The 27656-nt window shown below is 36.6% G+C and overlaps 1 protein-coding gene across 4 annotated transcripts in view; it reads right to left on the bottom strand.

Annotated features, from left to right (window-relative positions):
- The window catches only part of CPEB3 (cytoplasmic polyadenylation element binding protein 3), a gene marked incomplete at both ends in the record, with an annotated part of 88548 nt that overhangs the window by 13502 nt on the left and 47390 nt on the right, over window positions 1-27656 (bottom strand). For 2 of the 4 annotated variants that reach the window (XM_082001979.1, XM_082001981.1), the window contains 2 exons: window positions 11753-11842; window positions 13650-13817. In XM_082001979.1, the coding sequence (XP_081858105.1) occupies window positions 11753-11842; window positions 13650-13817 (258 nt within the window). Of the gene's footprint in view, window positions 1-11752; window positions 11843-13649; window positions 13818-18336; window positions 18361-27656 lie in introns of all 4 variants that reach the window. The other 2 variants (XM_082001982.1, XM_082001980.1) reach the window with 2 other exon arrangements.

Below are 27656 nucleotides of genomic sequence, written 5' to 3'. Positions count from 1 at the left end.
GTCTGATATGTAAGAAATTCCCCATATGCCATGTTAAAGACAAGTTTTGGGGTAAGTTCTGTTTGTTTTTAATTAAAGGTATGTACTCTATATCCTCAGTTCCATTTAAAAATAATTGGCTCCTGAATCTAAATAGCAATTAAATGAAGCATACATAGCTAAATGGAAGACAGGATACACATCAAGAAAAGTCAGCAAGCAAGCAGATCTTATGGAAGAGCTGAAAACTGAGGTTCTGTATCAGTAGCTTCTGTAAAATAAATTGCATGTCTTCATAATTCCAATTTTACCATTAAATAGTCCATATCACTGAGATTACCAAAAGAATGGAAACTAACATTTAACCCTTACTACTAATGATCTTATATCACAAATAGTAGAGACATTAGAAACCTCCTGTGTTGTCATAAATATTATGGAGAGTTTTCCCCCCCATCTTCAATTTAAATGGGGAAAAAAACCAAAAAACAACCCACCCACAGAATATCTGCTTGCTCCATGAGAACATGCATTATTTTTGGGACATCAGGAGAGTTGCCCCAATATTTCCTCTACAATTCTATGTTGAAGAGAAAGAACAACATTTCAGTAGTGCTATAATGAATATATACAGCTAAAGATTTAAAAATTCCTTTCAATTCCAAAATACGTCAAGAAGCAGAAAGGATTTGCTAGTCATCACTACTTCAAGACTTTTACCAGTTATGGGGAAAAGTATATATACACCATCTCAGTTTGTCCTGTAGTAAAAATACTCCTTTTCTCTATTGAAAAAGAAAACATGAAACTGCTTTTTTAAAAAAAAAAAAAAAAACACAAACACAAAACTATAAGAATACTCTACAAGCATACTAAAGGCTCTCTTTTTATCTGGCATTTTACTTCTACACTAGTGTAAAACATTGCAACAGCAAATTTATAAGGTTGTCTCCTCTTTCAAAGGTCACAGCCATTTTAAAACTTCAGACTTCAGACTGGAACATGATCTATAGCAGCTGTAAATCAGAATTAAAGGGTATAAAAACATAAAAGGAAGGCTATAACATACAATTTGGTTTATTGTAGTTATAAGAGTAGTCACATGAATTAATCATATGACAAAGACTAAATTTTTGATGAGGCAAGAGCTGTCTGTGAAGTTTACTGGGTCAGCAGCATGAAAAGACATGCATTTACATTCATAAATATCAAAAAAGCAACTGAATTCAGAATTTAATTTTTCAGTTTTGGTTTTCGAGGGCAATATGAAACAGTGACTGCTCTGGGCAGAGCAGCTCATTCTCATCGTCTAGAGGGGGTCAGGTCTGCTGCTGCTGTTACTCTGAACAGGTGGCTGAAAAGAGATCAGTTTCCAAGTTTGAACAAAACCCATTACTCTTCTTGGCAAATAAGCCAATTTCCAATTCTACTCCAAGCAACATTAACACAGAAAAATTCTAGATAAATACAAATTGTCTGCTTGATTTCAGCTTCTATTCCATGCACAGTGAAATTCAACACAAAGGTTTTCAGGAGAAAAAAGCAAAGGTCCAAAAATCTAGGTTACTTTTTAGCTGAAGTCAGTTATTAATAAAATTTGATATTGGGGTTTACAATACAAATGGTTTTCATTTTACATGATATGTTTTTCTTAAAATTTCTTAAAAAAAAAAAAAGAAAGGAAACGGCACTTACTAGAGCTGTGATACACAAAACACTTGGGACTGTTGTTAAGAGCTTCATTCAAAGTAAAGAACTTCAGTTGAAAAGAGAACATACCCAATGGCATTTACATAGACCAAGCCAGCAACGTATTTCCTGATTCTGTGCGATTCTGACTCTCCTGTGAGCATAATCTGCACTTCACAGCGAGTGAACTTTGCCTAGAGAAAAACTGAAGTCATAAGACTTTTCTTAAGACAGAATGCAGAACTTCAGTACTAAGCTTTGATTTTTCTTCTTCTAATCAAGTAGTCAGTTTGTCAATTGCTGTGGTGTGTTGCTGCTTAGTAACTGCTTTGAATGTTCACTCGTGTGGATTGTTTTCAGGTTCTAGTTGCTCAAGTTTCTTGTCTTTGTTGACTATATAGAAAACAATGCAGCTTGAAAAACCTTCCTTAATAACAGGTTTTTCCAAAACTTGATTACGCGTAGCTGCAGACCAAATTTCTCTCTCAAGAAAAAAGAAGTTCTTGTTATTGAGAGGATGCATTTTTCTGGAAGATCAGAACTGCACATTTTATAAAAAATATTACTGGAGTTATCAAATCCTCTAAAACATTATATTTTTCACTTTATTAAATGAAAACTGCACAGCCTCCATTGGTTTACAACATACTGTTTATACTATCCCAGTATAATCAGTAGTGACATACATCATAGGTCCTAAAACTGGGTAGAATTTGCACGGTATGAAGTAGATAAAAACTGCCAACTGAGCAGCATTTGAGACATCTGAGAGAGGCACCAGCTCTCAGCTGCTCCTAGCTTTTGGCATCGGAGAGAAGCATATACGCTGCCTTGGGTGGAGGCATCCACAGCATCTTTCATTCCAGCACCCGATGCATTCCCATGGCCAATCCTAACCACTGATTTGAGAGACTAGAAGTACAATTGTTACCTTTGATAAATTGCCGATTTATATATTCAGATGATATTGCACTAATTTTATATTACTGTATCATTATCTTAGGGGTAGAATTGCATGCACCAATACAGTAATTCAAGGAACAAAATACAGAGTATTATAAATATAATGCTTATAGGAATTTATAAAGAGAGCACAAGCTTCTAATGCATTAAATGATTACAACCCATCAGGGGGCAGGAGTAGGGAATGACTTATTTTTTCAGACAACCCTCAGAAACAGCAAGTATGCTGCAGTGCTAATACAGAACTTCTCTTTTCACCAGCACCCCCAATCATCCCCTTGAACTTATTTCAGTGATTTGGAAGAAGAATTTGGCACTTCATAAATTATTAGCAAAACAAGACATAGCACAAGCTATTAGCAAAGCACAAAATATTATCTAGCCTCGATAGTGCTATTCAAAGGACTGCTTTTATACTGGAGCCCATAATACTTACAGATCAATTAATATATTTCCATTTACAAAACAAAAGAAAAGGCAACATTTAATGATAATAGGATTTGGCGGGGGGGAGGTGTGTGCAAACCACAGTAAAATCTACTTAGCTTTAGAAGTGGTTAATGAGAATCAGCCAAATATGTAACTGCTTCCATTTGACAAAAGTGGTCTGGTTACTTCCTATAGATAAGTGATGGAAAGCTTTTTCTGTACTTAGACACATTCAAATTCCAGGTAATGCTTTCAATTCTCCACTCTGTTTTTGCTGACTTAAACTTTTTTTTAGTGTCTTATGCATTAGTGCGTTTTGAAAGAAAATTTTGCTAGATACTATGAACTGACAGTCATTCAAATCAAAATTAGCAGCATTTTCTTTCATACGTGTACTACGAAGTGACAATAGTGAAGAAGAAACATATCTGCAGTCTGCTTAGGAGTCTTTTAGTCATTATCCCATGTAAAATTTTAGTATAAACAGTAGCTACATAGAATTATTTAACATACTTCATTTTAGCTTAAATATCAATTCACTATTTAAATACATCATCAATAAGAGACTTCTCAGTCAGAATTCATATTTTCTTCCCTATACAGACATTTCATAGTAGCTACAAATCCAGTGGGAATCTATGTCAGACCATATTTTTCCCTCCTGCCTAGGCCATGTGTGATGTATAAGCTCCTCAGTAACTCAGTTTGATATAAGCAGTATAATACACATATATGCTCAATTAGTATACCATATATCACATTCTAATATATTTATTATCCACAAAAATTACAAGGAGATGCACACCCCTAAAAATGCATGATTCAGTGCTCTTATTTAGGAAGTGTCACTACATCAGTCATCAGGCTCTGTGTGCTTCTGTTTCACTAAATGCAAAGCTTTCTTTAAAAGAGGATCTGCATCTCCCAGAGTAAGAGCTAAAACAGTTAATGTTGTGAACTTAACCCTGTCCCTGATTTGGATAGCTGATATTTGTAAGATTCATCTTTGATTATTAGCAGATAAATTCATAGGCCTCCTCCTTTCTCTTTGAGATCATCATTAAGAACATTAAGATTTAAAACCTGTGATCACAACCAAGTCTAGCTTTATTAAAATTAATTGCCCAATAAATTAAAAAAATACTCACTTTGCATGGAAGTTGGTGTCAGTTACCTATATACTCAGAATACTGAATATCCAAGACATACTCCTGAAAAATCTAATACATACAATATTCATAAAACTCATAAAAGAATGCATTCTTTAATGAGGACTATCTTTAAGATTTCCTGTTTCTGTCCAAAAGAGACATCAGTAAACCTGTCTGAAATTTTACAGGTTTTTTTGGCCACCATCAATACTTCAAATTACTGCATCATTTAACCAAACACTTATCTATTTTCCATTGAAGTCAGAGGTATATTTAGTCTCAATAAGGCAGTATTTCAAGAAGTTTTACTGCAGGTAATAGCTGCACAACCATGAAGAAAAAAAAATGGGCACTATACACAGGTTTTTCTTACTGAAAAGTCCTAGTCGATTATTTTCAGCATCTGCACAAACAAATTTACTGCAACAATTAGTCCAGAAAGTGGATGCTTGGAATTGCTATTTAAAGAGAACCTACAGAATTGGGCATTTGATGGAAAGCTTGCGATCAGGATTAGTAGATGCATGAACCAGACTCCAGTCAGCTAGTCTTTGGAGTTTGGAAGCAGCAATCCCCTTGAGACAAGCCTTAAATATCAACTGTGACTTAACTCAGTGTACTCTAATAAAATAGATAGTTTGTGCAAAGTATAAGAAATCCCACTGCAATCTTAAGCTTTCCAGGCAGTGAGAGAAAACAGCCTGCCTCTTTGGCATATGACCAACAGAAAAGCATCTAGATGATTTATGGAAAGACTGTTCTGGAAACAGAGTATTATGCAACTCCAACATGTGACCTTTAGTTTTCCCTAAAGACTCAGGAGGCTTATGGAAAAAACCTATCACTAGGTGCAGATGCGATGCGTATGAGCTTCAAAACTGGCTTTGCTGGACGCAATGGATGTGGCCTAAGTGTCTCTCCTCATGTAACATACTACCTAGCCCACCAGTCAAACTAAAACTGAGAGGCATTGGATAGAATTTAATAGAAAAGTGCTACATAGGCTGCAGACCGTGATATGGGCTTCCAAAGTATGCCTCCTTTAATTGCTACCGACAAATCAATTGGGTCTTTTAGAAACCTGAATTTTTTCTGTGGGAAATTCAGGCCCTTTTGATGAGACTGCTCACCAAGTTATGAGACCATCCCATCTTCTTCCAGTAATCACATAGTCCAACAGAAGTCATCTAGAAGTGAATGCAGTTTTGAATACAACAAAACAACCTTCCATATTGACTTACGTTGTAAAAAAGGTATTTTGCCTCTAGCAAAAACTTCTGAACAGCCTCTGAACAGTTACGACTACAAAACTCTTCTAGCAATTTATTAACTAATGCTGTAAAATGAAGTTACATGGTTAACTGCAGTTAACCCTCTGATTATATAGCACACTTTCCAGTACATTCAGATATGAAAGAGGCTGGTTGACAGATGCACATCCAGGCTGAAATTGAAAACATCACAGGATTGTCTTTACAAATTTTTTTCTGGAAACTGTGGGGACTAACACATTAGTGATGAAGAGTATAAAATTCATAAGCAACTAGTAAGACTGATGGAAACATCTTTATTACCAAATCCTGTGGAGACTATGGATGCTGAGCCCCTTCTGAAGACACCTGGTCATTCCTTCCTTAGTTGCTGTTTGAAGAAGGGTCAACAAATGCTTGCCAAAAAAATTGTGGTTTCTTCAGGGCTTAAAAAAATTCTGTAGCAACCTACCAATTCTGAAAGAAAACAGCATTTCTTGAAAGCAACATGAAAGCTGAGAGAAAGAACAATCCTGCAATGCTACTTCAGAATCAGATTTGTTCTGCCTATGATTGATTGCTCAAAAATATTTGTATGTTTTACCTCGTCAAATTCTTGCTTACCCCTAGAAAAAAATTGCAAATGACATAGTTTCAGGGACAGAGATTCTCAATATGAAGCAAGCTCCTTGAATGCTCTGATAACTAGCACAGCAGTCTCAAAGAAAGACATTTTAAAATCATCGTTATCAGTACACCACCAAGAATCCTCAAGCCTTTAGTACGAGACAGAAAATAGCATGAAGAGCTTTACAAAGGGGAGGTTAAACTAATGTCATGAAAAACCTAACAGAAAATTCTATACAAAAACAACCTTAAGCTACACAGCTACAGAAGGGCAGATTAGTATGTACAGCATCTTGCTACCACACATTTTGTAAACTGCATTGATTTGGGATGATGCTGCCCTGCTGTAGGAAGACACAGGGACTACAGATTATATACAGGGCCTCAGATGTCAATAGGTGAAAGACTGATATTGCACATGTATGTGTTGGAATATAGGTAAAAAACACTTAAAAAAAGATCTTGCATCACTATTTTCCATACAACATGTTTCTGGATAAGGAACATCAGTTTCCATTCGAGCAAATATTATGATCTCTGACTTCATTTTTTAAAAAACCAAAATTGTCTAGGCATTTTATGCTGGACGGTATAGTATTAGATCAGTTAAGCCAAAGCAAATGGTTTCAGTACAATAGATTGCTCTATTCAGACAAACCAGATACCTTCTTGTGAATATGACTGATGAAATTAGAATTAGATTCCATACACAACAGTGTTCCCATCTAACGTTATCTTAGAGATCATCAGGAAGGCTCATACAATCTGTCCCACCAGTTGTTTTAAATTAAAGCATGAGAATCACTTCATAATGTTACTTTGTGCAACTTTGCATACACCAATTTCTTCTTCATGAGATATTTTTCACCCTTAGTGTCCCCTGTGGAGCAGTAGGGACAAGTGTGCTTATTTTCATCAAATAACAGAATAACTAACTGAAGAACAGGAAAAACACAAGAGGATCAGACTGCTGCACAACGCACCTAAATCAACTAAAGCCAAAACATTCCTCCCATTCCAAACCCATCCTATCTCCAAGCTCTGCCATGTTTCATTTTCTCACTGTAAATCTCATCTTTATCCATCACTCCTCCTAAATGGAAAGGAACAGGGGAAGACTTTTGCATAATTTTTGTCATTTTAAAATACGTTTTGCAGTTTTTAGTAATTGCTAGAAAAATCATAGTTATCAAAAAGAAAAAAATAAGCAAAGACTTTTTAAAAGTTGTTTTAAAGCTAGCAATCTGTTAAAAAGCTAAAAGAATGTTTTTGAAACAGTTGGCACCATCTGTTAAATAAAAAAAAAAAGAAAAAAAATACTGTAGTTAGCATAAGCATTGTCTAACTCAGCAGACCAGCAAATAAGTAAAAAAAAAAGCATCAATTTCTATTTCAATAAAATTGGAATTATTTTGCCAGAGAGAGATAGACTGTGTCATGGTAATGTGTAACTACATTTCATAACATTCCTCAGTGCCTATTTCATTATTTCTCAACATTTCATAGGTACTCAAAAAATACTTAGCCACAAACCACATTTAATTCCCAAAACTCTGTGGTGAAAGCCAAGTAAACACATTACGAACTGGGCATCTGCTTATCCAAGACCAACACATGGCATTTATAATTTTGCCAGTTCCGTTATTAACATATCCAAACAGATGCCAAAGGAAGCAATCCAAAGACTTTTCAGGCAATGGGAATGAACTAGCCTTAACACGAACATAAAAACATGGTGCTAAGCTTTACAATGCGTAGGAGGGGGAAAAAGAAACGTTAAGGCCATAATACAGATGCTCAGAACTACAGAAAGGAACCTCTTACGTTGTCAGCTGTTACCAGCTTCTCTTACCCAAGTGCATAATAAACACTTTCAATGACACAACAGCTGGGTGCCACCAGTCCCTCTTGTCTCAGCAACCTAAATATTGAACTCGCTGGCAACCAATGCATCCTGTAAGGGCTGTTTGATCTACCAGATGATTTTGGTTTTGTTATTATAATAACCAAAACTCAACCCTTGACCAAGCCAGATAGCTTTCCCAAACACATGCTCACAGTGTATTCTGTGATGTCAGGCAAGATTCAGTAACAGTAACAAAAACCTAGAATATCTGGGGAAACAGGAAAACCTGGACAACACAGATAGTAGAGATGTGCTTGAGGAATATGGTGCAGACACATCCATGTTGATCTGTGATCCCCCAAGGTCCAAAATCATAATGTTGGCACTGCATTGAAATAAGCCTTGTGTAACTCACCGTGCTGGAGGTTGCAGTCCAGCATATTTCACACACAACCGTTTATGTCCATCAGGTCCAGCACTAAATCTGAGGTGATGTGCCTAAGCAGACCTCTGGTGACACCATCCTGCTCAGGATGCCAAATCCAGGAAAACCTCTTTGTTCAAGCTCAACACTGGGGGAATGTTTCTGGACTCCAGCTAGTCCTGAAAACAGCTTACATGCCGCTACGCCTAAGCTAATCAACCATACCAACTAATAAATTAGCTAATAAGGCTTGCTAGAACCGACTACACAACTATGGCCTGACCTGCTCAGTAAACTAACCAGATAAAGCCCTCAGAGCGGGTGGCGGTGGTGGGGAAGGTCACTAGACTGTAAGCACCATTTTATTTTCATCTTTCAGATCTCATACTTCATCAGATAAGCCATGGCTAATAGTTCCCGCAGCCTTTTGTTCCTAGCGCTAAGAATATTAACAAAGTGCTCCTAATATAGTGTGACTATATGGAAATCATATATTGCACCAACATAGTTAACATTCCACAAATGCAATAAATTATACTAATAAGTAGATACTGAAAGTCTGTATTAATATATTCAGGACTGTGAGGGATGTCATCACCTGGATGTAACTACGAAGACAGAAAACCATGATGTAAAACAGCTTCAGTATAAAACTTGGCTGACTGTGCTGACCCACGGCATCAACTACTGATGTTGTCTGCTCCAAACCTCTAACTGAATGCTTATCAAAGCAAACAAACAAAAAACCACCACTGTTGTAAGTCCAGACACTGCCCACTGGTCTGACCCTACAGATAGGAAGGGTGTCCTGTTAATGAAAAAGGCTGTCCATCAAAAGGACACTAAAGTCTATCTGGAGGTGATGGCATATTTTCCAGAAAGAGCAGGGTTCAATTTTACTGCCAGTGGGGCACATTCAAGTAGGTGAGAGAAGCCTTGGAGGTCAGGTTTTATTAATGTGTGATCAAAGATTAGCCTGCATACATCATCTCCACTGCATTCGAACAATCCATTTTTCTTGTTTTCCTTTGAGATTGCTAGCACACAAAACCCCAACTCATTCTCTCCCCTATAATTTAAGGGGTGTGGGGGTGTGGCATATTTTCTGTTTGAAAGAATGATATTCAAAATGTCAGAGAATTTACAGACTAGCAATGCAACATGGAAGAGAAGATATCTAGAAAAGGAAGGAAGAAAACATTTGAGTTCGTGAGTATTTGACAGCTGAATAAGTCACGTCACCAAATTCTGCACCAAGCATAATTTCAAATATCTCTTCATTTCACTGTATTTTTGAAATAGATGCCTGATAATGCATCAAAACAGCTTAAAATAAAAAAGTTAAAAAGCTTAATTTTAGTTCTAATGGAACTTTTTCTAATGAAAAACAGCAGTGGAGACATTTTATTGTGGTACTTTTGTCAATGATTCCATAACAACTTTGGAAAAGAAGTACAATTTATAAATATAAAATAGACCAAGAAGCTGTGAAAAAAAAAAACAACACCCCCCCCCCCCCCACATTCAAACTTTACCCTTTGACTGCTGGTAATAACATTGTGTCTTCTATGCAGATGCTGCCTATATGGGATCACAGTAAATCAAATACATCTGACCTACCAAGCTTAACATGATTGTAAGTGAATCCCAAAGACAGGAGTGCAGAACGTATGATGCTGCAGCCCTGACTGATAACTAAGAAGTCAGTTATAAATAATCTGGAACGGTTGGGATTGACTGTTGTTTAGCACTTTCAGACAGACATTCAGGGCAACTGGCAGGGGCTTTGAAAGCTGCTTCCTATATTAGAATCATGACAAAAATAGAAGTGAGGCTGCTTTCCCTTGTCTTCTGCTAAAATAGATCTTACTCAAAAACATTTTTTCAAGTTTGGTGAGGCATAACTAGTCCACTGTCAGATACAGAATAAAATCAAAATTGGAAGTCCCATATTGTTCTACCATGAATAGTTACTTAATAGAATAAAAAAAAAAAAGTGGAGACTACTAGGAGATACTGGGGACAAGGAAAAGCTAGTTTTACTACTTTTTTTTTTTTTTTTAAACTTAAGTGAAAATACAGTCAGAATTCTCTAGCCAGAAAGACCTTGAAGATCTTTAAAACAAAGTAAAAAGGGAAAATCATGTATTTTACCAACTGAACTTTGGAATATATGGGGGGTTTTGTTGCTGGTTTTTATGGGGTTTTGTTTGTTTTGGTTTTAAATTCAAGAACAGATGTTGCATAATAACTACTGACAGCAAGGCTGAGTTGTGAAAATGGAACAGGAAAGAGGGAGCATGTATGGGTTTTTGTTCTGTTTTTAAGTGCCTCAAATACTGTTTACAGGGCAAACATTTGTCACAGAGTTATCTTGCCTCCAGCACTTAAGCTTCCAGATAAATTAAGTTGGCTTATATTTCTGTGTTTTTTACAGTCAAAATATACCTATCAAAATATTGTAGGATTAGCTAGTTCAGCGACTGAACAACCCATTGTTCTGCCAAAATAATCAGAGGCCTTAATGAGCAATTAAGAGCTTTCAGGCTCAGTGAGAACAGAAAATCTTGACATATAGATCAGAAATTCTGCCTATAACTTTATACTACTGTTTCAGATCGTAAGTGAACTCCCCAAAGTATATGCAAGAGGCAGGCGTGGCTGAGAATACAATGTATATAGTGTAATACCAAATCGTAGGAGAGACTAGGATACCGTAAGAGCAATTTGATTTAGCCAAGTAATCTCCCAAAGAGGCTTCCCATAAACTGCTCTTTCTCAACCAGAACAGGTCTGCATAGTGTTTGCTGACAGATACGAGAGTGCCCCACCTGCACGCACTCTAAACCGCCCTGAACCAAATCAGCTCCAACCCAGAAAGGCTGTGGCTGCAGCGCAGCCTGCCCTCTCTTAGCAGAGCTCGTTGCTGTGCTTCAGCACGCGGTGAGCGCCGACGCAGACCTTGTGGTTCTGAGCAGGATCACAGCTTCTTGGGTCAGAACACACACAAAGCAGACTCACATACTTCTCTACAAGTACTGCGCACCCAATCCACCAGTGACTTCCAGCTATTACTCCTGTAGTTTCTACAACATACAAACTGCAGCAGAATAAACACTACGAAATTTCTGCAGCTTGCCTTCTAAAGTAAGCCTAGTATAAATTAAGGCATGATTCAAGGACTCCAGGCTTGCTGAAGAAGTACACACAGAGGACAACATGTCAGTCACTGAATTGTGTTTTCTCCATCATGACAACTGCTGAAATATGCTTGTTGAAACAGAGAAAAATTTGTCATAGAAGTCAAATCTTTTCTTTGTATTGGATTTCCATATTGCAGACGTAGCTTCCTTTTACCAGAACAGCCTGCATAAATGTATTTTAAACTAATTACCTTTAGGTGGAAAATATGACTTGCTTTCAGCTTTGTGAGGCCAGTCCACCACAAGAGGTCCAAACCTACGAAAGCTGGCAGTGATCTCATCTACAAAAAACAAATGAGGCACCTTAGAGAGAATCTGAAGACTGACAGTGGCAAGGTAAAAATTCTTACTTAAAAAAAAAAAGAAACGATCTATTTTCTACACCTATTAGAACAGTGAAAACTGCAATAACGTACATAGGGGATGCCTAAATATTCATTCACCTCTATGCTATACATGGCTGCTTAAAAAAGTCATTTTACATTCCACTAATGCAAGTTTGCAGCAGGATTAAATGCAAACATGATCTATCAGAAATGAATATGCTTCAGCTGCAGTCTATTTCTAATTATAGCCACAAAGCAGGGTCAGATGCAGCCACATGGGACTGACGGAGGAGGTACATGTCAGCATGGCCACTCCTTGTAGCATGCCCTAGAAAGCAGGTCATGTGACTGTGGGGATTTCACCTTCCTTAGTCCCCTTTGGAAATCTGTCTTGAATTACCAAGTTATTTGCTTTTTAAGCATCAATTTAGAAACACCATGGCAAACTAGGATGATTGTTTTTACATGCAAATGCTTCAGAAAAAAGTATAATTTTTTTTAATCTTTTTTTCCTCAATGCATTTATATATGTACTTTAAAGAAAGAGATAGTTTTAAATTGTGTCCAATGTCATGCTTGATAGATCAGAGCAACAGCCCATCAGGAGAAAAGTCTGAAGACAAAGGCAGTGGTTTTCCAATTTTTTTGTTGCTGTTTCGGGATGTATCCAGGTTATGTGACCCCATGAGCTCCACATCAGATTTTTCAAGCAACTAGAGCCACAGAACACACACTGCATAACTCGGGAGCTGAAGGAAAAAGGTGTTACTGGAATAGACCTCTCATGGAAGAGGGTAACAGCTCCCAGGTGGCCATATTACTTCCTCGCAGGATGGGCTGGGCATGTATTTTGATCCTGAGTGACCTAGCAATGTTCACATCAGTTGTACCTGTTGGCCTGCTGCTTCTTACACCTAGGGATTCAGGTTACCCAGCAGTTCCTGTACCAACAGTGCAGTAACTCCTGATGTGACATGGGAACTGCATTTGAGCTGTTTGTAAACCACAGATTGGCAACTCGTACTTTTTCTTTATTAAAACTGCATGTGGTTTAGGCTTCAATTTAGTAGATCAGATTTGGAGATTTCATTATAAGGCATCCATAAATTACCCATGTATGCCAACTGAAGCTAGATAGTGCTGGATTCCAGCTAAAATGTGAAAAACACACCAAAAACTGTAATGATTTTGGTTTGGGAATCAGGGTGTGTGGGGGCACACACAAGTAGAGCAGATATTGATTGAGATTGAGAAAAAAATGCTACTAAGCTGGCTATATATATAAAATATATTTTTTATATATATTGTAACCATATTAATTGCCCTACATTTGTCAACTGAACACTGCATATATGCTGGATATAAGAGCTGATTAATTAAATCTCAATTTATTTTGGTAAGGAGTGTTATTAACAAAGTCCTTAAAGTCAAGCACATCATCTTTTAAAAAGAACAGGGAAAGACTACGCAGGAGTGACAATACCCATGAAGTTCCCTTTTTCAGTTTTCCCACTTTACATACATGGAGATACATGCTGCTATTGTAGATTAGAAGACCTTCTAATCTACAGTAAAAAAGAATGTTAAGTAAATTTTCAGGTGTTGCAGGGGGGGTGGTGGTGTTTGTTTTAAATAATACCACAAGCCATATAGGAGACATACCTGGGAAAATATATTTGTTTTTTATGAAAATCTGACCTTTTTAAAGTCATTATATGAAAGCCAATTCCCACATCTTGCTAATGTAACTTATTCACAGTACCTTCATCAATGTCAGGAGGTAGACCTCCAACAAACACCTTTCTAGAATAGCGTTCCACTCTTTCACCATTCTGACAGCGTGTTGGAGAGCTGAGACCCGATGATAAAGACTGATCACCATGACTGTCGTCTAGGAAGCCATCTTCAAAAGGAAAGAGTGAAGACCGACCTGTAACAGATTTTGTAGTATCTATAGTTAACGCTGTTTCCTGGAGAATTAAATATTTCAGTAAAAAACGATATATTTTCCTTTTACGGTTTTGCTTTAACAGAATTTGCATTAAAGGGCCCAGCTAAGTGGTCCAGTTATCCAAATGATCTTTGTTAGTATTGCTTCTATTTTTCTGAGACTATATTATCCTTACAAGACAATAAACCTAACTTAGCTTTAAAAGAAACCCTTACAAATGGCTAGAAATGAAAACCAACAAGTTATTGTGCGTCATAGCTATAGAAAGAACCCTTGTAAGATTTACATTTCAAACTGATTCTTAGAGATTTAAATCTTCCATAACAGTTCTTGAAGGAACGATCTTAAAGAGCAGATCCCTCAAGCCATTGCATTGCAGAGAACAGCCTCCTTCAGAGTGCTTTACAGGGTCCTAACCACTTCCTCCTCGAGTGAACGGAAGCCCAGTCTGAGTAGGGGGGCAAACAGCAAAGTAAACATAGAAGAGCTTTGTATTGTGGATATTAAACATGTAGGTGAAGCATGAAGCTTAGCTAACAAGAAGAAAAAAAAAAAAAAATCTTTAAAATCTCATTCCATAAACCACAAAAACCTTGCGCTTGAAGAAAAAAAGTTGTTAGCTAGGACAGCCTGTCAAGCTGTTAGTGTTAACACATCCTTGCAGTAATGAATTAACAAAAAGCAACATAAATGGCTGCTACTCAGTTTGTTAATGAAAAGTAAAAAAATTATTTGTGATCGTCTGATGCAATTAACTTGTTGCTATTACTACCAAAGTATGCACACAGTATCTTAAGAATAGATTTATTAACTCAGAAAGTAAAGAAATATTCAAAGTCTGTATGTAAGCAACTCTGTAGAAAACGCCAACTTTACAATTTAGTAATTCCCTACAGCCGAGTTGAAAAAGAAATCCCGCAATGTAGAGAGGTGTACAAATGTGAACTCCATCTCAACTCTAAAAAGGCTAATTAATTGTCTAATTAATTGATACAAACATTTTGCAGGCCGCTTAATTACAAATACAAAGAGCAGGGCATATAATTAAATTCAAAGGTAATGGATCACACGAAACTGACTTCCAGTAAGGCCCAAGGAAGAATTAATACCATAGTGGTATTAACAGCACAGGGAAGTACAGAAAATGAAAACAAGGGCAAGGAGAAAAATCAAGACATGCAGAGGGACACAAGTCAGAAAAATGTATACACTGTAAATACCCGTAACAGAGTCTCCAGTAGTGAAGGACACGTTACAAAAAGAAGCAGCAATTCTATACATGGAAAACAAGCTAACAAACAGAAACCAGGAAAGATTTTCTGACTGACACAGAACACCAGCCCGATTTTTTATGAAGACCAGACACTAGAGAAGTCTTGATTAGAAAGAATATGCTGAATGCACAACACTGACAGAGATCACAGATACAAAAATCCACTGAAGCAAAAACCCTACTGTGCTTTTAAGCACCAACATAAAAAATGGGGTAAATGCCACAATTAGAGAAGGATTTAGAGATGCTACTCTTCGAAGTCTAGTGTAACTGGTTGTCAGAAATGATAAGTTTAGAGCATAAAACAGGAAAAACTAGTGATGAATATTCCATTAATGGACAAACAAGTCATGCACGTATATAAACATATGCATTTCAGCATAAAAGAGAACACGTGTAAGAGAAATAATAATTAGGAAGGCTAAAATTGTGTAACATCTAAATACTAAAAAGCTAAATAATCTTTTAATTTCTACTCCCTCAACGTACCTTCTCGTACAAAATAAACACAAATGAGCCATTAGTGGAAGCTGACATATCAAATTAATAGATACGGGATTATAGATTAATAGAACAAGGTGTTCAACTAAAATACAGGTTTACAGAGGAGGCTGAATAAGTGCTGAGTTCTGAAGGAAATCATAAAAATGCACGGCAGATTAAAAAGCAAGATATCACCTCTTACGCCAGATGCTTGATGGTCTGCAAGCATTGTACTCATCTTAAGTAAATGCAAAAGATGATCTAACACTTTATAGTTAAGTCAAGTATAGAGTTAAATGTATGAATATACATTTAAAATAATGGAAAGCATAGAGACAAGGGAATGGGGAATGACTGTTCACTGTCTCTTCCAATAAGGGGAAACTGAAGTGCACTGAACACAGTCAGTACATGGCAAGGCTGAAAGCAAGTCAAACTCTGGAACTCCTTGCCACAGGCTTTTTAGGATGCTGACAAGTCCATGTAGGTTCAGAAAAGGGAATGAGCAAGAACATGAGAAAAACCCATTCTGAAGCAATCGAGACATCACCTCAAGACACCCCCAGAGGCAAATCTCAGGGAGAGTATTACAGGAAAGCATCACTAAACGCCCTGGTTTTGTACTCCTGCACGCCTCCCCTGGCATCTCAGAGTTGTCAGTGTAGCAGAATAGATTTGGGGCTTATTTCCCATAGCTGTGCTTACATCTGTACCTGAAAAACTGGTTGTAGAAGTTAAAAACAAGGTACCTAAAATAACATGACTCAACAGCTTTAAGCATGACACTACAAAGAAATGCTTGCCTTTTCACTCAAAGGAAACAGAGGATTAAGTAGAGAACTGATAGGTTATGGCAAGGCCCAAGAAACTTCTGACAAAACCTCTTCTCACTGAAGATGCTTAGTCACAGTGACAGAATCAAACACTAATTAAAATATCCAAGTATAATAAACATGAAATGATTCCCTACACAGATTCGCCTCTGGGTAGTCTGCGTATTACCACAATGCAGATGGTAAAAACAATAACAGAGAGGGATATATGAGAACATTTGATAAACACCACATCGTTTTTTAACAAACCATTGTAGGATTTCATGTTTCTTAAGAAAGCTCAAATTAACATTATAAAATTCAAGGTAATGAAAAAGTGTGAATATCACAGACTTTAACATTGTATGAATAAAGCATGTCACAAAATTCCTAATATTAATGACAAGACACACGCGTGCACACACACAAATCTGTTACTATAGAACAGTCCGATTTCACAGTTATTATGGCATGAAACTGGCTTTTTGGTAGAGTTAAAAAAAAAATTCTGACAGTCCAGCACATTCAGAACTTGTTTGCCCTGTTTTGTCATCACTACAATTTGTATAAAACAGCCTACACTGTATGAATCACGATTACTGCCACATTACTATATTTCACTTCTGCAAGTAAACATGAGTTGCAAGAAGTTAATAGTGTCCACCTGATTCCCAACTCCTTCCCTACTTTGGTGCCATTTGATCAACCTGGAAATACCTGCAACAATCTTAAAATGAAATTAAACAGTGTTCACATGCACAGAGAGTATACAGTATTATATATTCTGCATACTTTCCAATTTGTTTCAGTACCATCAGAGCACTGAAAAAGTGCAAGTGTTAGGATGCCTTCAACATCTCTTAACAATAGCCTGTTCTCTGGAAGTGGGGAAAAGTCAGAAGGTAAGTTTGTGGGGAAAACTTAAATCTTTTCTTTTTGTTTTAGCTATCAAATAAACACTAAAACCAGTCAGCTTTGAACTAAATGAGCTCAAATTCTGTATTATAAGCTGTGTTAGTACAGCCTGTATAGCCTACACATGTGCTAACGACAAGGTAGTCATATACTATCAACTTGCTTGGATGGCTAGGTTTGTCTCCAAGCTTCTTCACAAACGTGATGCAAATCATACATTTTGAAAAGGAAGCAATGTCACATGCATAGCTGTCACAGAACAGACATGAAAAAGAAGATAGATTTAACTAATTGTTAAAAGCTGAAGTCTTCACTGTTATTTTCTTGATAAAAACCAGTCTCTGTAAGCTACAGCAGTAGAAGTACCACTTCTTGGTAGTGAGCAAGCTTGCTATTGTCCATCTTCATTGATCTCTCAGAATAAACTTACATGCAGCACTGTACATTTGTAAAATGTTTTCAGTCTGCTTTTATTTTTTTAAGGATTGCTTATGATGAAATAAAGTTAAAATGTGCTCAAATGTTGTATCTATTATTATTATCATCAATGTTGAGGACAGTTATTAGCATTGGTATTCAAATTGTTCTATCTAAGGCAATCCAATATAATACTCAAGTGTAATATTCAATTAAAGGTGTTTCATGTAAGAAGAAAAAGTATTTTTGAAACGTTCTAGTTAAATATGACACTTCCAACCAAAAAAACCCAAACCTGAAGACAGTCTTTTTTTGGAACACTGTGCATTTACAGAAATAAATAAGTGTCATGAAAGAGTCTTTACATTCAGTCACCCTTTAGTTTGCCAGTAATAGCAACAGACTTGAAGTTATCAACTCAAGATCATCATTGCTTTAATGCTATTAAAAGAGAGATGTTTTGCAAACGAAGAATGAGATTGATTTATATGAAGCAATTGATCAATCAAATAATATTAAAATTGGTACCATCATGAGTGAACTAAATATTTATTTCTCCCACTATTCAGCAAACAAAACATTTAGTAAATACTTTTACCTCTTCTCCGCCCATAGCTCCTGGCTGCATGTAAACACAGAAGAAAATTGTCGGTATCGCTGTCATCAGATTTAGCTCCAAAAGCAAAGAAAATGTAGCTTCTATCTTTTCTCTTTTTCCCCTCCCACCATAAAGAAGGAAAAGACATTCAAAAAGTGCAAGATGAAATTCAAACCACCCAAGACAAGAGCAAAAAGTTTGAAGATGACACAGCCAGGGGTGAGAAAAAAAAAAAAAAAAGAAAAAAGGAACATACCTGCTGTGCAAGTTTTCTACATAGCAAAGGTATTAAAAAAAAAAAATCAGGCATATCAGACTTACAGTACTATAAAATAATAATTTAGGATTATGGTTTTAAGAGGCAATAAACACCATCAACAGTAATCCTAATTAAAAGAATTCATTTTGCATTTTATTAATTAGTTGCGGAGAACATATTTTCCAATTATGTTTCAATTTAAATAATTAACCATCTGTAAATACTAAAATCCTACCAAAACAATATGAACTCAATAGCCAGTATGTTCAGACGAATAAGAACAGATTGACAAAATATCTTTATTAACCAGAATTAATACAGCATTTCAGTGAGACATGCATCAATGGCAAAATCCGCAATGTTGTACAAGTGCAGAAGCATATTTTGTGATATAATGGGAAATGCAAAAAGCAGCATTTTTGGTATGAAATTTTAGAATACCAGAAAATAATCTGGAAAACAATGTCTTATACACAGGGACTTTCAATCTGTCACAAAAGATATCTGTGGTCTTCCAAAGTAATCAAATGGGAAAGGCTAGGGACCAGGTAGAGTTTTTCAACCAAAAGTGAGCTTAGGCAATAGGTAATAGAGCCTTGTTTTGTTTCTTTCTCTCTTCATTGCAATACTATTTGTGTTCCTCCTCCTTCCCAACCCCATCTCTTATTTCCAAAACTAGTACGATGCCTTCCGGTCCTGCCCTACATGCCCAGGTTTTAGGTGTGATTCCCTTAGTTCTCCCTACAATCCCCCTTAGCCCATTTCATATAGTTCCTACTCCCTTCTTCTAAGTCCCAAATGTCCTCTACCATAAAACCTTCCATTCTTCCCATTTTTCTATTTCCATCTTCAAATGCATGCCCTGAGGTGTCCCACCATACCCCTCAGCTTTCCCTACCAACTTTTCTCCGGACAGCCATTAGATGACAGGTCAGTTGTGGCTAGTTGAGAACTACTCTGCTGACTGGTCCCCTGGCCGTCACTTCTGTGTGGCCCCAAGGGCTACCCAGAGCAAGGCTGAACCTCCTTCAGCACAGGCACTAGTAACCTCTCTTATACCCAAGTAGCTTCTTCCTCAAGCCCTGAAGAAACACCGTCTCTATACACCTACGTCTTTTTCTTGTGCCATCAATGAGGCCACCAAAGAGCAACTACATTTGAGTATTTCATTAGGGGCACTAAAAACTTTCATGGGCTACGATGAGGAACTGCTTCACAATTTTTGCTTAACATAAAAACAGTAGAAGCTGTTTGGGTGAACAACTATTCAGCCACAGTGAGGTAGTTTTGTTTAGTTTAGTAAGCCCTGAAACAGACTCTGCTCCTTGTACAGCAAGCGATAGGGAGAATTAATAGTAGAGTTGGCTTTGCAGCAAGAATAAAATTAATCCTTCCCCTTTCTAGTTGCTGCTAAAGCCATATTCCATTACTTATTATGATGGCAATGAATCACTGTCAGACCTCGTGTAGCAAGTCCTTGTCTTGCTGAATGCCCATACACCAAAAAATAAGCATGTATCAAGGTATAGCTATCAACATGTTTTGAGAGTAATTTGAAAGAGTTTTCTCAAACAGAATGCTACAAATCTAAAAATTAAATAAAGAAGCATTACTTTAGTATGAGATGAAAAAGACTTCTGTGTTTCTTTTTAAGAAAAGAAAGCTTTCTATGCTTAATGTAAACATTTAGGCTCTGAACAAGACAACAGTACATGATGGCAGAAATCTACCACAGACTTGTGTAAACTTCAGAATAACCTATTGCCATTCATGTATTAGAACAGTTCCGTTATACTGCACCGCATAATACTACTTTTGCCTTATATATGCACTCACACACATAATCTTCATGTCCATAAAAAAGTTTTACTAAAGGTGTATTTACAATTGCCTGTAAATTCTAGGGGGAAAATAGTGCAATCCGCTTAAACAGGAAGACAGTTAGCCTAGTCAGCTTTTGTCGATTTAAAAACATGGCATCACATTTAAACACTCAAAGAAGATGAAGTTTCACCATTGTTGTATGTATATATATAAAGTATAACCACACACATATGATTTGAAAATTAACTGCTCAATTTTATCCAGTGCTTTAAAATGTTACTTTTTCCAACAAGCTGACAGTTATTCAGCACAGCAACTTAAGAATGTCAACACACACTTTACTGTGTTGTTCACACAGGTTGCAAAGTAAGAATGTGTCATTTGAGAAAAGTTAATAAAAAATACCTATCTTGTTCATAAGTCAAAGTTCAGACCACAACAGATTTAGCAGAAGGAATGGCCCACCAGGTAAATTTTGTAACGCCTCCAGTTTGAATAAATATTGTAGAAAATAAACAATTTACAAATTATTCTTGAAGACATTTGGGAGCCAGTAAGAAAATTATTGTACTATTACGAACAATTAAATTACCAGTGTTATATATCTGAAGTTACTTTCTCTCTTGGGCAATTCCAGCAGGAGACAAGAAAGACTGGAAGCTCCCAAAATTGTACCCACCCCCATGAAGCCACTCCCATATACTGGTTTTGGTGGCAAATATGAATGTCATTCTGCACAGAAAACCACCTCCTGAAAGGTTTCAAAATTCAGCACAGAAGTGATCCTTTCCTAGGTACCTCATAGAGCATAACAGTATTAATGAAAACATTGTTGCTTTAAGAAGCGGTGAGAGCCTTTTCCCACATAAAATGTGAAATCGTTGCAAGCAGGAACCAATCGGTTGTGCAACTCCCAGAACGATCATCACTGCGTTAGTGTTTCTCCATCCCTTTGCAGCTTTCTTTAATTGACAGGTAGAAAGTTACATAACCACTATGTCCCAAATTGCATGTACTCAAATACAAAGGAACACCACATTCTTTTTTACCTCGATAACTCTCCTGAAACTATTAACTCACCTCATCCCAGAAGTTGAGTGTATTTTTACAAACATGAAACTCTATGTTGAAGATCAGAACTCTGAGCTTTTAACAAACACGCAAAACGAACTCCCCAAACCCCAAATCTTGCAATGCAATTAAGTAAATTTAGTGCTAATGCTATTGGCATTCCCAAGAGCCTGCAGCTAAGATTACCCATTGTTGCAATAAATCAAAACACACGCAACTGAAATGCTTGAATTTTAACTGCATCTCAAAGAAAGCTGTATGAAACTGATGAAAAAGAACTTTAAAGGCTTGCATTTTGCAAACATCTATCTGTCCATCAAGGGAGAAGGGGTCTATTGATGGCATAAGAGCACCCTTACAAAATTTTATGAAGAGACAAAACTTTTGAGATAACATGGTTTATGAGATGAGTATAGCTGCATGACACAGAGAAGCAACATCTGCACAAGATAACCTTCAAGGCTTCAGAAGGAAAGAGTGACCTAGCAACCCTTGCCTATGGTCCTGGAAAGGCAGAGGACCAGAACATGCACAGTGTGACAATGTTGGCAAGAGGAAAAAAAAAAAGTTACATGGATGAGGGAAGTTACTCTGCTTTTAAAGTTACTCCTGCTGAGTTAATATACATTCTGAAAGCCAAGAACACAATCAAGCAAGTGAACGTTCATTCTTCAGCTCACTACTTAGGCTGGGAATAAGTTTGGTTTTGCCCTGTTGTTTGTGTTGGAAGATTCCAACAGAAAAAGGGACATTGTGTAATTTGTGTGATAAAAGCAAACCATGTAAATAAATACCAGAATTGCACAAACAATTTCTGAGAATTATTATTAGTAGGGCAGGTGTTCTGCAGTTCATTTTAAAGAGATGGAACCAAGTGACAACCTGCAGAAGAGAAAGGACTTTGACTAAAACATATTCTTCGAAACTTATTCTTAGTGTATATTAAAACATAGACATGAACCATATAGCTCAGCTAGAATACCTATGAGAGCTCATATGCAATGCCCTGCTGGGTAAGACCAATGAACCATCCAAACAAGTATTCAGTCTTCAGTAGTGACACCAGAAAGAGCATGTTAGACTGGCCACTATCAGTGATGTGTTTTCTATTACCTTTGCATTCATAGTCATTGGATGAAGCGTGTTAGGAGGCACACTCTCACCTATTTCTAATACCTGCTTAAAGGCCTTTTGTTAACAATTGGTCTAATGCTTTTTTGAACCTGCTGATACTATCTGCTTCCACAAGTTCCTGTGGCAGCAAGTTCCAAAAGTAAACGACAGAAGCACTTCCTTTTGTGGGTTTTAAATGGATCTACTGGAAGTTTCACCAATTGCCCCTTTAGTTCTAGCTCTCTGGAACATGGTGAACAGCAGTTTTGCATCCCCTGTGATTTTTCTAAGGCTCCATCACATTCACCTTCAGCCTTCTCCTCCCCAAACTGAAGCATTTCAGCTTCTTTAGTCTTTTGGTAACTCAGTACAGTCACAGTAAAGACAGACTATAAAAAAGAACAATTATAAGATCCAGAGGAAATCGTATTCTAGGAGTTCGCTATTTTGATAATACAAAATAAGGAAAAAGCATAGCTAACTGGGGAAAAAAGTTAAGCTTCCAAAGGGGATAGAGAAAATTGAAACAGGGCAATGAAACTGATTTTCATTATCAGCCTCATTAGCTTTACCCAAGGCTGCAAAGACACAAAGTTTAAAAACCCAAAGTTATGCGCTGTCACTGGTTTAATTTATTCCTAAGGAATAGGATTATTCCATAGGAAGGCCATGAGAACACTTTTCCACAAAAAACTATGCATGCTTTAGGGCTTGTACTGATTTACTATTCTTGCCTCAAATCACATCTGTAACTGGGCTGGCTACACTCATGCAAGGCTTGTAGAATGCACTGTTCACAATACACTTCAGTTGTACACAACAGAAAATAAAAATCAGTGGCACTTGGGAAAAACAGGTATCAGTGATGACTACACAAAAGCTCAACCTAGAAACATGTATCATCTGACACAATTCAATTAAATGCTGACACAATACATCAGTACGAGAAGGCGTAATAATAACTTATAGTTCAATATCCCTATGAACTAAGCCTTTTCAGTTAAGAAACACTTGGGAAAACAAAAACCACCTTACTTCACCTCCTGGAGGCAACAGATGTTAGTCATGCGAAACAATGAGTATCCACTCTAACAGCTTAATCTCTAATTAAGGGTTCAATTTTTATGGGTCAGAAATTGTGGGGAAAAGTTCCCCTGGGAAGACAGCTAGCTATACAAGAAAGACAGTCAGTAGAACAATTAACAAGCTTGACTGAAACACAGTCACTTTCTTAAAACATATTTTTTTATGAAGCCAATCTATCACATGCTGGTATTTATTCAACATGTTACTATCACTAAAATCAAGAAAATGTTCTGACATTACAATACTTGAGTATTGTTCACCTACATCAAGCAGATAAAAAGCTTTCAGCAGCTTCATTATGGCTTAATAACTCGTGAGAGAGAACTTTCTGGAGAAGCTTTTCAAATGCATCAAGCCTTATTAAAAATCTGGTAACTTGAGTCTACAGACAAGCTGATGTATTTCCAGTATGTTCATACTGGAGATAACATTGTCAAATTAATCTGTTCACTTGACTTTTAAATCCGATTCTAACAGCAACATAAAACTGACAAGCTGTGAAAGATCCTCTTCACAGATTTCAGCAGAGGTACGGACAGGATTAATTTGTGCTAGAGCCTGAAGACTACATGATGCTCCTTGCTGGAAGGACTCCGTAAAATTAAGAAACTGAAAACACATTTATTATAAGGTTATTACCTTATGTTGGACCATGAAAATAATCTTTTCTGGTTAGGCACACCCCTTAAATTTTTTTCTTTATTTTAGATGAACTAAAATATCTAAGCCATTAGATCTTATATGCCAAATAAGATAATGACTTACAAATTACTGACATCTGATCTCGCTGAGACTTCTTTTTTAATTTTTTTTTTCATGGCTTTATTATAATATGTCAGCATTTCCAGATTCAAAATTTTGGAGTTAGAAGGTCTAAAGGAAAGTTTATTTGACAAGACTGGGAACCTCCTTGATTTATAAGGTACCAGAATCTTACTTCTAACTTGGAAAACTCATTTGTAATCTTGTAATCAGTCAGCAGTTCAGAACAATACTTGCTTTAGGACACTATGAGTCGTCCAGTAATTTTTTAAGAACAGAAAGGAAAATATGTCAAGCTTTTTCTCTTGAATAGTGGGTCTCTGAAGTTCTTGGAGATCTGGAAGTTTACAAGTGAATTACAATGAATTATTGAATGGAGAGAAGGTGATAAAATCAAGTATAATTATGCAATGTATCTCTCCTATAAACAGTATCTCTGTAGCACACAGCTTGAACTCACTGAAGAACTCATTTTGCTAAAGTAATAAAAACCAAATAGAATGATAGAATCATTTAGGTTGGAAAAGACCTTTAAGATCATCAAGTCCAACCACTAACCTGAACAGAATAATCTAGGAACTCTTATTTTTACATCATTAAAATGCATAGACTGAGATCAAGTATTTGTGTGCATATAACAAGAAACGCAGATGCAAGAAGTGCATGCAACATAGTCAGAATTTCTATCAACTCATTTGAAGATTTCCTTTGGGTCATAATAAAATTCTGATATGAGACATAAGAGTATTGTATCTTTGTAAAGTACTAGACTTCTTTTAAACTTCGGGTCACATATTCAAAATTCCTTTGGGAAACATTCTTGACTTTGTTAATATGTAATTAATTAATGACTCAATTCATTTGCTATAATGTACATAAATAAAGTTTATTTACATCTTTATGATTTTAAAGTAGCTACCATTCACCAACCTTTCTCAAATTACCCATGTGGAAAAATCATAGTTGTAATTCCAACAAGACAAATCAAAAATTTTCTCTTCGATCACTCTGTCAATCCATGCTACTCTGTCTGAATGGTCAAGGTTATCTAACAAACTGTCAAAACGTGGAAAAACAAAAGCCCCAAAAATACTGAATAAAAGCTAAGTAACAAACGTTTTATTTAAAAAGGGGATTTTCATACAGTTGGAGGTATATGAAAGGCAGTAGCTGAAGCGGAAGCAGTTTGAATAACGATTTGTAGCAATCAACATAAAAAAACGCACATAAACATCGTTTAGAATAAATTCAACATTTTTACTAACTAACATAGGAGTCAAGGTTGACAAGAACAGTTTGCAAAGATGAGGCCAATGCTTGAACCAGCATGAATTTACTGCATATAAAATGCTATTTCTTGAATAACAATTTCTGGATTTTATCAGCTTGCTTCTTATCTAGATAAACAAACATGACATGACAAAACTCAGTAAGTCATGTGGGGAAAAATAAGAATCACATTTGGGAGAATAAAGAATTAAACTTGCTTCACTATATTAACTTTCAGGTTCCTTGCCATAGTATTGTTGTACTGAGCTTTATGTACACAGAAATCTATTTGCTTCCAAATAAAGTTTTCTGTATATTAATCTGTTACTTGCCGAACACTCGCCCCACTTTTTCAGGGATAGCATTTGCAACTGTTTTTACTTGAGCATGTTTCAGCATTTGAAATTTGAGGGTTTATTTTCCATGATGAGCAATGCAACAGAACAGCTTGTTTAAGAAAATAATGCTTTTCCCCTTTTTCTATGGTTAGAAAAGCTGTTCACCAAGAACAAGACTTCTATCCTCCAGTCTTTTTAGAGATCTTTGAAAGAAAACATATAATCCAAATAATTTGGGTTTTGAGATTGGGATGAATTATTGCTCATCTAAGTGTGGTTCAAAAGGTGGTTCTCCATTTCCACCAATACATGGGCTGGATGTGCAGATAGGCACTGCAGTAATTTGGTGATATTAGCCTCTACAGTCCCTCTGGTTCACTTTTTTCCAATGCTAGCAATGCAAATGTTACAACAATCTCCCTGATAACACATGCTAACATACATATACAATTGAATCCCATCATCAGAAAAATACAATCTACATGCAAACTGTATGCAGTTAAGGCCCACACATTGGACCTCAAACACTTGATCAAACATGTGAACTGCATTTGATACTCAAAACTATTGCCTAAACAGCTTAGGTCTTCCTTCCTTAGGCTTACTGAGCAGCCAAGGATCTGTACAGGAGGGAAGGCTTATTTTCATTTCTTTGTTTTAGTTTAAAAAATAGATTAATGATAAAATTCACATTTCTAACAGCCAGACTGATAGGAACCTACTTCATATTGCTTCCAGTCTACCAAACCTAATTCTGAACTGCAGTCTCATCTCTTCTAGCATCATATATAACGCTTGTGGAACAGCCTGGCAAATCTTGTTCTTAAAATTCCGCAGAAACAGATGGCACTCACCCACAATAGAGAGGATGAACACAGATGAAATGCAAGCACATCAGTGAGGTTATGAGGCAGGAAAAAGGCGGGGTGGGGGGGTTGGGAGGTTGCAAACAAACAAACAAACAAACAAGAAGGTAGTAAAGAGCTACAAAGTTGGATTAAAAGGAAGAAAATGTAAGAAATCATCCTCTGCTAGAAAAATACTTTAGCAGTCACCAATAAGAGATCCTGCTTTCAGTAACCACCAAATCAGATCTCAGAAAGTGCAATTCCTAATGTAAAAAAATTGAAGGCAAGAAAGAAGAAAAAGCAAGTTTTATTGCTCCCCTACCTTCCCTCCCCCCTCCCTTTTTTTTTTTCTAAATTAAACAGCTATAGAAGGGACTTTGAGATATCAGCTAGCCTGCCTCACAGCCCCCAAGGCAGCATCAATACTGTTTGTACAGCTGGTTCTGAAAAACTTAACAAGGTTATGTATGAAGTGACACTCCAGGACTCTTATGAGCGCTGCTGCCTTTGCTATGTCACACTTCACATCATTCATTTTTTGCCTCCAATTAAATAAACTCTGATCTCTTCACAATTAAATCAGGTCAGGTTTTGCAAACCTTATTAGCTCTCTCAGTCTTTTTTATTCTTTATATGTTAATAAACTAGTAACACATTAGCAACCCGACGTGGCAATTGGGCTAAAGAGCCCAGAAATTCCTATAGGCAGGTACCAAACTATTAAAAGAGGCTGATGCCTCTTGAAACTTA

Source organism: Phaethon aethereus, assembly GCF_964289735.1.
Source record: "Phaethon aethereus genome assembly, chromosome: 7".
NCBI classification, from domain to species: domain Eukaryota; kingdom Metazoa; phylum Chordata; class Aves; order Phaethontiformes; family Phaethontidae; genus Phaethon; species Phaethon aethereus.
The sequence above is the reverse complement of the archived record's forward strand: the minus strand, read 5'-3'. Positions and strand labels throughout refer to the sequence as shown.